Genomic DNA, 13,088 nt, shown 5'->3' on the forward strand with positions numbered 1-13,088 from the left:
GTTTTTTCCACTTAGGTAACCCTCTTGCTAGCCTTGGGACTCATCTCTGCACCTAATTAGTGAAGACATGTGACCAAAATAGAAGCACTGCACTGGTCAAACTGTGGAAACTGCTTATCTTTGACTCATGTCCATCCCTCGCCTCCAATTAGTCAGTGGCACCAAAAAGGTTAAATATAAACTTGATTTACTGTATGGAAATATAAATCTGCTCATCTTGGGTTGACCAGACTCTTTTTTTTTTTATGGAAAATAATCTTAAGCTGGAGAGTGGCAAAGTTTGGAAATCACAACCTGACAAAGTGACGAGTCTTGAGCGTGCGCTTCAATATGAATTTATTGTAAAGACCTGAAGAATGAAACCTTTTGTTTCCACATAAACAGGAACATTTAATGAAATTTAAAGTCCTTTCATTCTGCATACCAGCAGCTATTTTATTATATTATTATTCAATAATCAGTCAGCATGTGCCTGCACTGTACCTTTGCTGTCCCTCAGTCCATCCATTAATGTCAGCTGTACACTCCCTTTACATTATAAACAGTACAAAACCCTGCACAGTCTCCTGCATCGCTGCGACATGCTGCCAGCTTTCTTTTATCCCTACATGCATTTCCTCATGTCAGTTTCTTTTCTCGCTCACATTACTTCACACTTCTTCAAAATTCCTGTAGTGCCTCTTCAACGCTGCTCCATATTACTCTCTGCCGTATCATTTAATTAATATGTCTTATCACCAGCTCAAAAAAAATGGACAGATATTGAAAACATGGTTTCAGATAGAGCAAGTGAAAGATGTCTGTGCTCTGAGGAAAAGTCATATGATTCGGGAGGATGGCTTACAGTGCTTGGGGGAAAAAAAATCCAAAAAGAAACCAACAATAACTTCTGTTTGCTTAAAAATAAGAAATCCAAAATAGGCCAACAATTCCTGATGAAGGCAAAAAAAAAAAAAAAAAAAAAAAAAAAAAGCACTAGAAAAAAATAACTCTCATGGCTGACTTGGACTTGGACTTTTCCTTTGCTACGGATGAAGGAACTCCTCTTACTTTAATTCCAAATCTTTAGAAAATATAAATAATACTAAACATCAAATAAAAAGAGTGGGGGAACCATGTCCTCTGATTGTGGTGTTCACCTGCTAGACAACATTTAATTTGAACAAAATAGGGAGAAGACAAAATAAATGTTCACTTAGGTTGATACAAGTTTTGTAATGACCAGTAGCTAGTAGTTTTTTTGTTTTTTTTTTGATTAGATGTACCACAGGGTTCTGGTTTTGCTCCTCAGACTGAGGTAGGTGTCTGAGCGGAGAAACCTGGGACAAGAGTCTCTTTCCATCAGCTGGTACACGTGTCTCTGGGCCTCGTCGAAGTGTGAGAGACTGGGCTCCTCCAGGGAGTTCTTGATCTTCTCTCTGATGTGATGATCAACATTAATCTAGGGAGAGAAACACATAAAAAAAAAAAAACTTACTGTATATGCTGCACGGATGAGGACACGTTCACACCAAACAAGTCTGAGGCAGTTCGCTCAAACTTCCAGGTGTTCGCTTCTGTCGTTGCCTTTGCTTGGTGAAGTGAGAACAAGGCCCTTCAAATTCGGATGGAGCCGTGATGCGGTATGAGAAAGTAATCCCAAAATAACTCCAAAACACAGGGGATTATGGGTGGAAGGAGATGAAAGTTGACATCTAACAGTCTATCATAACAAGTCTGGGCAGATGCTCATATTCAGCTGCGGTTATTTCTTCATCTGTTCTTAAAGGAGACTCAACAAAAAAAAGTGGGATAAACACGTTATCAGTGACTCAGTCAGACGCTGAGACAGTGATTTGGACTTAACCGTCAAATTACGTGGTTATTCCTCTTTTTTTCTAAACGGCCACCAGGGAAGTTACACCAAAGAGGGCCGGCAAATCCATTGTGTCCAGATAAAATTACAAGAACTGGAATTAGATTACTGCTGACCTCCCATTGCTGCCAAAATGTCTACACCGGCGGGGCGACAGGTTATTAAAACTGTCCAATAAACAAACCATTTGTGAGTCTGTGTGACTTCCTCTTTTTCAAGCTCTGGTCCACTTGTAATTAGGCAGCATGCACACAAACGAACCAAAATGCAACAAAGTGGATTTTTCAGCTGTGGTTCAGAGCAAAGAAATGAGCTGCACTGTAGGTGTGGTGTTAAAGTTTGGCTAAACTGCACAATATATTTACATCATACAATATCTAGGATGTTTGTATTGGCTCTATCTCATCTAGGAGGGTTGGATCTGCTGGTTATGGAAGTTGCATGTGTGTCGGTAAGTAAATAAATTAGAATATGACACCTGGTCTGTTGAAATTTGGAGTACGAAGTCTTAAAATGCAAATAGGTGCCCTATGCTCAAAATGTGAGAGGAATATATTTTCCAGCCATGAAAGCATTGGAGGAGGGAAAACTAAGAACAGGTGGTGGGTTGGTTTAAATTCCCAAACTCATGCCAAAAGTTTCACATGAAGTTAAAATGACTACGTGTGATAAATGTATATATACATATATTTAGATTTTTGCATCTCTAGAGGTCATGGAGTGCTGTTAGTCACAACAACCAAGTGTTTCAAACATAATCCCCGTCAGCCCACATCAGGCATAACTTCTGAGCTTTTTATAAACAATGGATTAGAGCTAAAGACTGTAGAGATGGGTGGAGCTAAATGACACGACTGAGCTTCGCACATGCAGAGAAAACAGGTTGGAGGAATAGGAAGAGCAAGAGCACGGCGCTGGTTTTCCAGAGCTTATGATACTACATGATGTTTTAAATCACAAAACATCAGTATTTCACACTTAAAAACTTTAACTTTTAGTTTATTGGGGATTTTTTTTAAAAAATCCCATTTAACCATGACTAAGCACTAACCTTGACCAAATTGCTTTTGTTGCCTAACCTTGACCAATGATAATTTACTTGTCTTAATAATTTAGCTAACATTTCCACATGACAAAAAGGTCAAAACGGCGTATCCACTGTAATATTGCCACATAATCCAATTTGCAGTGGAAACGTAATACATAATTTTGTCCACAAGCAGTTCAGTTCATGTTCACCTTCTGAAATTGCTGAAAAAGAACAAGTGGACTTATGGGTTTTTAGTTTAGTTTAGTTTGAAGTTTGACCATGCCTTATATGATGCCTCCTCCAAGTCTCCATCTATCAAATGTTTTCTGGACAGAGCTAGAACATTTTTTTGAGCTGGCAACTCTTTAAATTCTTCCATTTTGCTACCAGAATGCATGAACCCCGGTTTGACCCCCTGACTGACCTCTCTGCAGGCTGTAGGATGGAGGAACCTCTGGTAGATCTCCACTGCTTTCCAGCCAACATCATCCGGTGAGGTGTTTTTCCTGAAGTCTTCACAAGCCAACCAAAAGTCAATGTTTTCTTCACTGAACTCAGATTGCAAAAAGGTACGAAATGCTGCCAAACACTCTGTGAGGGAAGAGTTGAAAGAAAACCACATAACAGCTGAGATTCAAAAAAACAGTGAGCTCACACTTACATTTCAGAGTGAAATGAACAATGAAAATAGTGAATATCTTATTTCCTATGAATATTCTCCATGTTAAAGCGAGCAGTGGCTCTTACTTTTATCCTTTAACAGCTTCTTCAGGGTGGGTTGTTTGAGTTTGTGGTCATCTTGAGAGCTGTAATGACAGCAAAAAGATTTTACAGTCAATTCACACATTAAAAAACTTGAATGCTGGAAGATTCAGATGTCTTTTCATTCCTACTTACCTGAGCTTTGTTGGACTACTGGAGTCATCATTTTTCCTATGTATAATACACTGGATGTCTTTCTTTTGCCTTCTTCGGCTTAGAACAATGTCAATCCTGCAAAATAAATGATGTTGGAACTGAAAACCACCATGTAATTTATAGCTATAGAGAAAAACAATAGAACATATAGAATCACAGCTACCACCTAATATTGAGGTTGAGGAGTGGCTACTACAATATACGAGTTACACTGTATGACTGAAGATTTGCAAACATGATTTGAAGGCTATCAACAGATGAAATTAGCCAAACTTACTCTCAGTGGCCACTTTCTTAGGTCCACCTGTACAATCTAATACAATCCAATACAACTGTTGTGCCATAAAGTTTCCTTTCCTGCTGCCTATAATGCTCAGGTTTTCTTCTTGTCACAGCAATAGAGGTGTTCATTCAGTTCTATGTTTGGCATTGAGCTCATAGTTAGTGCTGCTGTTGTACTGGACTGCATTTTATTGAGAGGTGTTTCCACTATTCTGTCCCCCCTCATGTATATAAATAGGGAGGATAAAAAATTAGAAACACCTCTCACTATAATGTAGTCCAGTACAAGACCTCTGGAAACTACAACCTCAGTAATAAACCTAGAATTACAAACACAAAGCTCTCCACCTTTTTAAAAACTACACAGATCATTGTAAAGGCCAATTAGATATCCTTCATACTGGGCTCACCTTCTGCGAGGCTTCACATTTTGCATTAGATCCTTAAATTCATAGATCCCAATCTTTGAAAACAAAAGTTTAGGCATTTCCACATCACATCCACATTACTAGCGACGTCCTCCGGTGAGTTAACAACACAGTATCTGTGTTACGGTGTCTGTAAATATTACAAACCCCTCTTGTGAATGCATTTAACCTGGCAGGCAAGGTGTGATTCTGTGACGCTGAGGGCCTGCTGGTACAGGTATCCAAATACCAAGGGGATAAGCACACAAACTGCTGCACTTTTGACTCAGTTGCTGTTGTCACTGACTCACAACTGTAAAATTCCTGCACTGTATTTGACTTTCTCCACTGGCTATAGGTGGTATAGGGCGGGAGAAAATATTCATTTGTAAAGTGTCTGTGTAATGTAGGTTGTAGGCGTATTGAGTTGTGCCTGAATAGTATTTATCATCCTTACTTTTGCCCTTTCAAATTCTGTATACTGTCATTATCTGTACATTTTCTGTGTTAAAATGCCCCTCTGTTTTCTTTATTATTGTGATTGTGATTTATTTTTGGGATTTCTGCGGGATTTTTCTGTGATTTACTACCAGCAATGCATCAAGTGCCTCTCAGTGGAGCACTCCTTGTGTAAAAATGCATAAGATTGTCAACCAGCACCTTCAGTTACCTGCTATTTTTGACAAAGTGCCATAGTTTTTGAGAGCGTGACGATACACCCAGTTTCAGTTCCGCTCCAGCCGCCCCACCAGTTTGAGAGCTGCGAGGCACCGGGTGGAGACAGCAGCCGCGGAGGGGGGGAGGGGTGGGAGTCAGGAGGAGCGGCTATCAAATCACTCTGCTTATACAGAGTCGAACTGACGTGCAGCACTAAGAAAATGTCCTATGACATTCTCCTACTTTACACTGCGTCCACTGTTACTCAAATAAGAACGATTTGGTGCATCTAAGCCCTTCTAGCTGGGGATGGAACCTGATTTTAGGAACAAAAAAAACAAAAAATGAAGAATGTGTCCAATGAGAGGGTCAAATAAATGAGAAATGATCACACAGAAATCCTATATCAGGAGGGAGTTCTCTCATTTGGACTTGAATTGTCGAGTTATTATGGACATGAAAAAGATTGATATGAACCAGCTCTTGGTTTTGTTTGAACCCTTTTTTGAAAACTTTAGAATGCAAAGCAAACAAATGCACACACGCACATGCACACACATACACACACACACAAACACATCCCACTTTATAACATTTCTTTGTTAGTTTGTATATTCAGCTACTTTTTCTGTGGTGCAAAAACAACTGAGCAAAACTCAGCAAACAAAACTGAGGAACATAACACTTAAGTCTTTTTAGGCTAGATAAAAACAGACACACACTAAACTGAACCATGCGCAGAGACAGATGTGAGCAGTGTGTGTGTGTGTGTGTTTGCCCACGTTAAGTGAGAGAGAGGAAGTCTAATGGGAAGTTTCTACCTGCCTACCGAAACCAAACAAGTAACAAAGACAATATTCTCTTCCCACAAGTCACCCTGAGAACGTCTCCGACTGCTATATGCCATATCATAGATGTGTGACGCTCATACACACATGCAGCACACACTCATACACACTTACACTCTCTAAGTGTGTCTGTAAGTCAGCGTGCGTAACCCCTCTGGTTCCTTCAAGTCCTGAGCCTGATCAGACAGGCTGAAATAGGAGTGGAAATTTTATGAAAAGCAAAGCCAGTGTGTGTGAGTGTGTGTGTGTGTGTGTGAGAGAGAGAGTGTGTGTGTGTGTGTGGTGCTTTTGAGGATTCCCTCAGGGCTGCCACCACTGTGTATAATAACAGGTATGTTTGTGGTTGGGGAGAACGCTGAAAATATCAACTAGAGAGGCATGCTAGAAACTTTCCGCACCAAAATACTACGACTGCAGCAGATGGATGTGTGACAGCGACGGGGGGTTGGCATGCAAAGTTGTGCACCACTCTGATCAGGGAGATAAGAAAGTATCCACATGACAGAATGCAAAACGGACATCATGTGGTGATTTGCATTAACTGGAAGCTCACAATGCAACACATCACATGTCTATGAACTCATTGTTTATGTCAAAGGACAGTGTCACCGTCGTACTATCGGGTTCTCTGTGGGTTTCATTTTGGTGAGCTGGGAATTTTATGGTAACTCACCAAGAATGCATCTGATGAAATGGCCCCGTGATTACATCAACATAAACCTCAAAATGTGCTGAAAACCCAAACTTTTACTGTTAGTGTGTCATCAAACTCATTCCAGGTAAATGTGACAAAATGCATGAGGTCATTGAAAATGAAGCTGATTTCCTCTGGTCGTGGAGGTTCTGCAGCGTCATGAATTTTTCACACTGACTTTACACTTGAATGCAACTTCAGGCTGCTGCAGTTTAACTGTATGGGTTGTGTTGGTTTATTTGTATTGTAGTGGTTTTGTACAGTTAAAATAAAATCACAAATTTGCTTTGCAACATCACTTTGTATGTTCAGAGTGAGTTTGGTGATACAGTAAGAGTAAAAGTTTAAAATACATTTTGGGGTAATTTTTTTTTTTTTTTTTTTTTTTTTTTTTTTGCCCACCCTCTTCCTGTTTCCTAAAATATGTTGCAAATATATACTAAAAAAAAATCTGAATGAATTTTTGGCTTGGCTGATGAAACTGGGAATTCAAAGAAAGTTAAATTTACAAATCATACAAAGAATTTAGACAAGAGTTTGTGGTTTCTTACAAAGAAAAATGGGTATCTTTATCGGCCAAAGCAATTTTTATGTATTTGTGAATGGCAGACTATGTGTGAACAGTGACTTAATGACCAAAGATAAACGCAGACCTTGAGGCTACACTAACTGAAGCTGCCCAAACTGTTAAAATAGTAATATTCACCAGCCTTGGAACGCCAACTAATACATGTTGGTGTATTTTTAAAGGGAAACACCAATGTCTCGGGCAACATGCCCTTTTTGCGATTTACTTAGACTTAGACAAGATGTTTGATACCATTTTAACCTCTGTGCGTCCAGTGGTTCAGTTCCTATGGGTAGCATTCTGTGTTAGCTTAGCATAAAGACTTGAAGTCTGTGGGAGTCATTAGCCTAGCTCCATCAAAGTGAAAAAGTAAACCTTACAGAAACTCTGAAGCTGACATGTATTTCAAATACACGCCATACACTGTAAATACGACAACTTTGGAGATGCTGTAAGGTTTACTTTTCACTTTGACAGAGGAAGGCTAATGACTCCCATAGACTTCAAGTCTTTATGCTAAGCTAACACAAAATGCTAACTGTAGGAACTGAACCACTGGACGTACAGAGGTGAAAATGGTATCAAACATCTTGTGTCAGTCTGGGTAAGTCCATAAAAGGGTATTTTAACGAAAACAGCGGCATATTCCTTTAAGCATGCACCACTTTTTTTGTGCTACACTTTTTTGTGAGGACAAAGTGTTCCCTCTCTCCTGTCTTCAGCTGTAGTCCTCTCTCCTTGTGCCTTAGAAATTAAGTGACCTAGCCTTGCCTCTCGATGATTTGTGGACTCCAGAAGCACTCCTGCTATGTTTTTTTTTTTTCTTTTTTTTTCCTTCTAGACAACTAGGATAATTTTTGTCATGATACTTTATATACTGGATACTTTTGTTTAGCGAGTGTCTCCTGACAATAATTCAAACCACTGCATGGCGCAGGACCATGAATCTGACTTTTTATGATGTTTAATGGCAAACTGCGCTCTGTGCAAACATGGACCTAATCAGCCTCATGGGAACGCTTGTTAACTGGGAGCAATCATGCCAGCTGTGTTTATCCAAGTGACAGCTTCATTCTTACATCACTGCGGTCTTGAGTCGGGCCTGTGTTCACCATGCATTTCACGGATGCCATCGATGTGCTATGTCACTGTCACATATCACAAGCATGACTGATGTGAAATGGATGTGATATGTGCATGAACACAATTGTCACTGTTTCCAAACAGGATGCAGTTGCAGAACGGAGCTGGTATATTTCTATTTTAAGCGTAAGCAGGGTTTATGTGGCTTCATGCTTTTTGACTGCAAGAATAAACAGATTTCATTCTTTTAACGAGGGAGATCTGGTGCTATTTTTTTAGATGTTTAATTAATTGGCACAATCAAACACACTCTGCAGGTGGGTTTGAAAGATAAACCTCTAAAGGGCTTATGAAGGAATATCATATGAATACAGATAGACAATGAGAAAACAAGGAAATTATAAAGACTTTCAGTGTTTGAGCAGTTTCTTTACAGCATATAATGCAGATTACACTGATACACTGATGATTAACCGCCAAGAAGCTGCAAAACCTGCAACACAAAATGGAAAATAATGGCCTTCTATAGACCGCCGTGTGTGTAGAGGGCTTCTTGACTTGTCTCCACTAACCATTATTGCCATTAGATGTGCAGCAAGAGAGGTGGGATCCTCCAGTAATACTAACACTGGAACAATTCAGGTGGGGAGACGTGCCACAAATCCTCTTAAGTCGCTTTGGCATTCAGAGAGCCTATAAAAATCTGTTAACTAAACTGACAGATGAGTGGGTCGTTGAATCAGATCTGAACAAGGATGAACGGCTGAGTCATCACTTCTTAACGCACAGTCAATCTATTTCCTGTGGCATGTTGGTAGGCCTGGTAATGGAAAATTGTTGATGACTATACCTACTGATTTCATTGTTCGTATCACGTAAGAGCAGAGACTCTGTTTCTTGCCACAGTGCAGACTGGACACGGCTTTTTTTCTGGTTCTTTGAAATGATGTATGGTTTCAACTCAAAATCAAATCAAATAATAACAGTAGGACTTATTGGCTGCAACAGAATCAGCTGTGTCTAATTTTAATCTATTTTATTAGTCCCATGACAGAGTACAAAAGGCGCTGTTATGTAAAGCACAATATACTTGTTATATAGCAGAGGTCATCGACTACGTTTGTCCGAGGGCCAGAATTTCTCTGAGCAGACTTTCAAAAAACAACATGTACATGCATTTAGGCCTAATTAGTCTAATTTTGTTTAATATTTTCACTTTCTTACAGAATGAATGCTATTTTTATTAGCCTATATCAGTGAGGACAGATGCCTAAAAAAACCCATGGGAAATCCATAATAATATTGAGAAACTTAAAGGTGAGGTCAGCGATTCAGGAGATAGATTGTTAATCACTGAAATCAATGAATTCAGCGAATTTTCCCAAACAGCCTGTTAGCTGTCCGTTCTGCATGTGTGCTGAAAAAAAAAAAAAAATCTGGTGTTCGTATACAGTCCTGGCACAGTCCACAGTGGCTTGGACCGGGTCACACAACACTATTCCAGCCAATCAGCAACAGGGGGCGTTCGCGGTTATGCTCATGACAGGGGGGAGGGGAGCGGCAGGGGTGACGGGGCAGTGGGAAGGAGGCAGCTCGAGCGAGAGTGACGGCAAATCCGGCTGCTGAGTTCAAATATCAGCAGTTTTTCTCCAGAATCACCGACTCCACCTTTAACAAGAGCATGCTGTCAGCAGAGCGAAGACCTCTCCCTGTGGAGGCAGCTCACAGGCGATATTAATCAGCTCTAACCGGTTTCGATGCTGTGATGCAGCGTCCTGATTGGTGGAAAACGTCCCCATGTTTGCATAAACTCCCTCCATAAAAGACAGGAATCCATGTCAGCGTCACCCGTCTCAGTGACAACCAGCAAAGTTAGTTTTGTGACTCCTGCATCGGGTTGTGTGGTGACTCACGGGTGATGAATAATAAGCTGACAGGCGGATTTATAATGTGCACGGTGTCAAATTGTCAAAATGCACATATATGTGGTTGGTGCATAATTCCCAATAATATTATTTCCGTCTCAATAGTTGCTGGTGTTGGTTCAATATGGGAAAATAATGCTACACATCCTAAACACTGCAATGTATTTTTTTTCCTCCTCACATTTGCTGAATAGATCAATATTCTGCGGGCCGGATGGGAAGCTTTGGCAGGCCGGATGTGGTCCCGCGGGCCACCAGTTGACAATCACTGTACATAGGAAGAAAGAATAAGCAAAAAGCGCCTCCAGTCTTTCTTTACTGTTTGTCATTCATGAATGACTGCTGTGAAAATTTGCATGGATATCTCCCCATATGCTACAATCTGTGTTGAAATCTTTACACTCGGGTTGTGTATTTGCTAAACATTTATATCGTAATCTATAAGACTGTTGATCTTACTTTTGGCAATGCCTCTGCCCATATGCGGTCTGTGTTGTGCTCTGAATATAAGCATATGGACCAACATTCTATGATGAAAACACTCAATGCAGATGGCGGCTTTGTATATTCCTCACCTCCTCACAAAACAAAGCATTGTTGTTTCGTCCATAGCGGTAAATCACACGAGTCACTATTCAGCAGAGGATTTTTTTTTTCCAGGTAACAGATCCCTGCATGCCTTTTTTAGAACAGCCAATGAACTGGCTTTAGGTTGAATCACTGCTTGGTGTCAAATGGCAAAGCAGGGTTGCATGGCAAACATTTATTTATATGAAAATGTTGCAGATTCATACTTTAAGGGCAATGTTTGAGGCATTAGACTGCCTGGGCATTCACAGGGTCAGGCAATACTAGTTGCGTATCTGTAATAAATTGCTTTAATTGCCATTGTTTGTTTCTATAAACTGATACATTTATAAACTCTATGCAACCTGTGGACAGTTCCTTATTGTCCCGCAGCACCAGGCGATGCCGTCTGAAATTTGTGAATTATCCTAAAAGTTATTTATTTCCACTATGATGATGGCAGACACGATGCAAATGCAAAAATTACTATCATCGTAATAATTAGCAACAATATTCCCCTCGTGTTTTGATTTGGGTCACCAATAATCTAAAAATAGTTGATTCAACTGGGAATTTATGACTTCCCGGCATTTGTTTGTATGTTTAGCGATGGATTGGAAATGATAAGTGGAATAAAATCAACACTGAGATGTGTGGACAACAAAGTTGGCTATTAATTGAGCCGATGTATCAGTAAAATGTCATGCATGTCGACTGTATGTTGCTCCTGTAGCACGGCTTGAAAAGCTGTGGCTTATAATTCAGAGGAAAACTAAAGTCTGAAGTGTGAATTCAGAGGCAGTCCATCACTCTGTCGTAAGTTTCTATTATCCAGAAGATGAATTTCTACTAGTTTTTCTACTAATTTTCTACTCTCAGAAGCAGTTAGTTTCTGAAGGTATGGAAGAAGAAGTGGATAAACAACAGTCACTGGCTCTCTTCCAGTCCCGGCTTACTCATAAATGATGCTGTTATCAATGACAGACATTGTTCTCTGGTGGCAACATGAGGAAGACAAAACTCACTGTTTCAACTCAGGGAAAATAAATTAGATAACATGTTCCACTGACACACTGGTTAAAAAAAAAGAAGGAAAAAAAAGAAAAAAGATAACCATCAGTCATGGGCAAGTTGCTCAAAACAGAGATATCAATTGACCTTTAGTTAGTGTGCGTTCTTTTGGCCTGCGGGTGGAAAAAGGGCTATTTTTAGACCGAGATGTATTGATCTGCATTATAGTCATGAAGCCTGTTAGAGTTTCTTCTGCTTTTTTTTTTTTTTTTTTTTTAATCTTACGCTATTGAACTGCATGTCCTCCCTCTTTGGGACTAATACACCTTGACTATGTCACAATAGAATGTATTTAGCCAGCCACACGCACGCACACACAGAGTCAGGCACTGCTGCACCTATGGACCCACTGCTCCCACCTGCACAGACACACCAATATGGCAATACATGTGAGGTAAATCCATGGCTATACGGTGTTTCTAGAATTTTTATTTTCACCACCAGTAATTTGTCACATGCTCTCATTTCAGTGTCTCCTTATATTTATATGATATTTAGATATTGATATTTATATATTAGATTTTCTATAAAGGGTACTTTTCTCATAAAAGTAATCCAATAAGCTGCCTTTATGTTTTGTCCTATAGGACAAAGCAAGTACACACACACACACACACACACACACACACACACATATACATATATAGAGGGAGACAGAGAGAGAGATACAGATACAGACACAGATATAGATATAAATATGGATACAGATACAGATATAGATATTGATGTAGATATAGATATACACTGACTACTGTGCAATAGAGAACCGTGGCAGACAGACAGGAGACTGGGATACTTATCAGCCTCCAATCTTAAAGAAGCATACCTGTCCTGCTTTGACTACGTGTCAACAGTCATGATTGTATCTGTCAGTCACGCATATTTGTGGCAGATTATGTTTTCTTAGCCCAGAAGTCACAGCAAACTTAACCCAACTCACTCCCGTTCATGTGCAAAATGTAAAAACTGCTCGGTGCAGCTTTAAGTCGCCACAAATAGGTAATTCCATCTTGTAAACACTTGACTGGCATTTACATTTGCTTACAATTTGCACAATTGAGAGAAACTCGTTTTCCAGGTGCATTTAAATTCTAGTGGTGATTACTGAGAGTTTGGAGGGTAGAACCCAAGGACAGTGGAGGTAAAAGGCTGGTTGAAAGTTGCACACCAGAACAAGGTAATG

At 39.9% G+C, this 13,088-nt stretch overlaps 1 protein-coding gene across 1 annotated transcript; it reads right to left on the minus strand.

Moving 5' to 3' along the window:
* Positions 1-369: 369 nt before the first annotated feature.
* On the minus strand, positions 370-4,650 carry LOC115358036 (regulator of G-protein signaling 21). The gene is made up of 5 exons (XM_030049815.1): positions 4,496-4,650; positions 3,783-3,878; positions 3,633-3,691; positions 3,310-3,476; positions 370-1,441 (listed from the first exon to the last, which is right to left on the minus strand). The coding sequence occupies exons 1-5, from the start codon at positions 4,570-4,572 to the stop codon at positions 1,256-1,258; spliced, it is 585 nt and encodes a 194-aa protein (XP_029905675.1). The 5' UTR covers positions 4,573-4,650; the 3' UTR covers positions 370-1,255.
* Between the last annotated feature and the right edge of the window lie 8,438 nt (positions 4,651-13,088).

This window comes from Myripristis murdjan, chromosome 4 (genome assembly GCF_902150065.1).
Source record: "Myripristis murdjan chromosome 4, fMyrMur1.1, whole genome shotgun sequence".
Taxonomy (NCBI): Eukaryota; Metazoa; Chordata; class Actinopteri; order Holocentriformes; family Holocentridae; genus Myripristis; species Myripristis murdjan.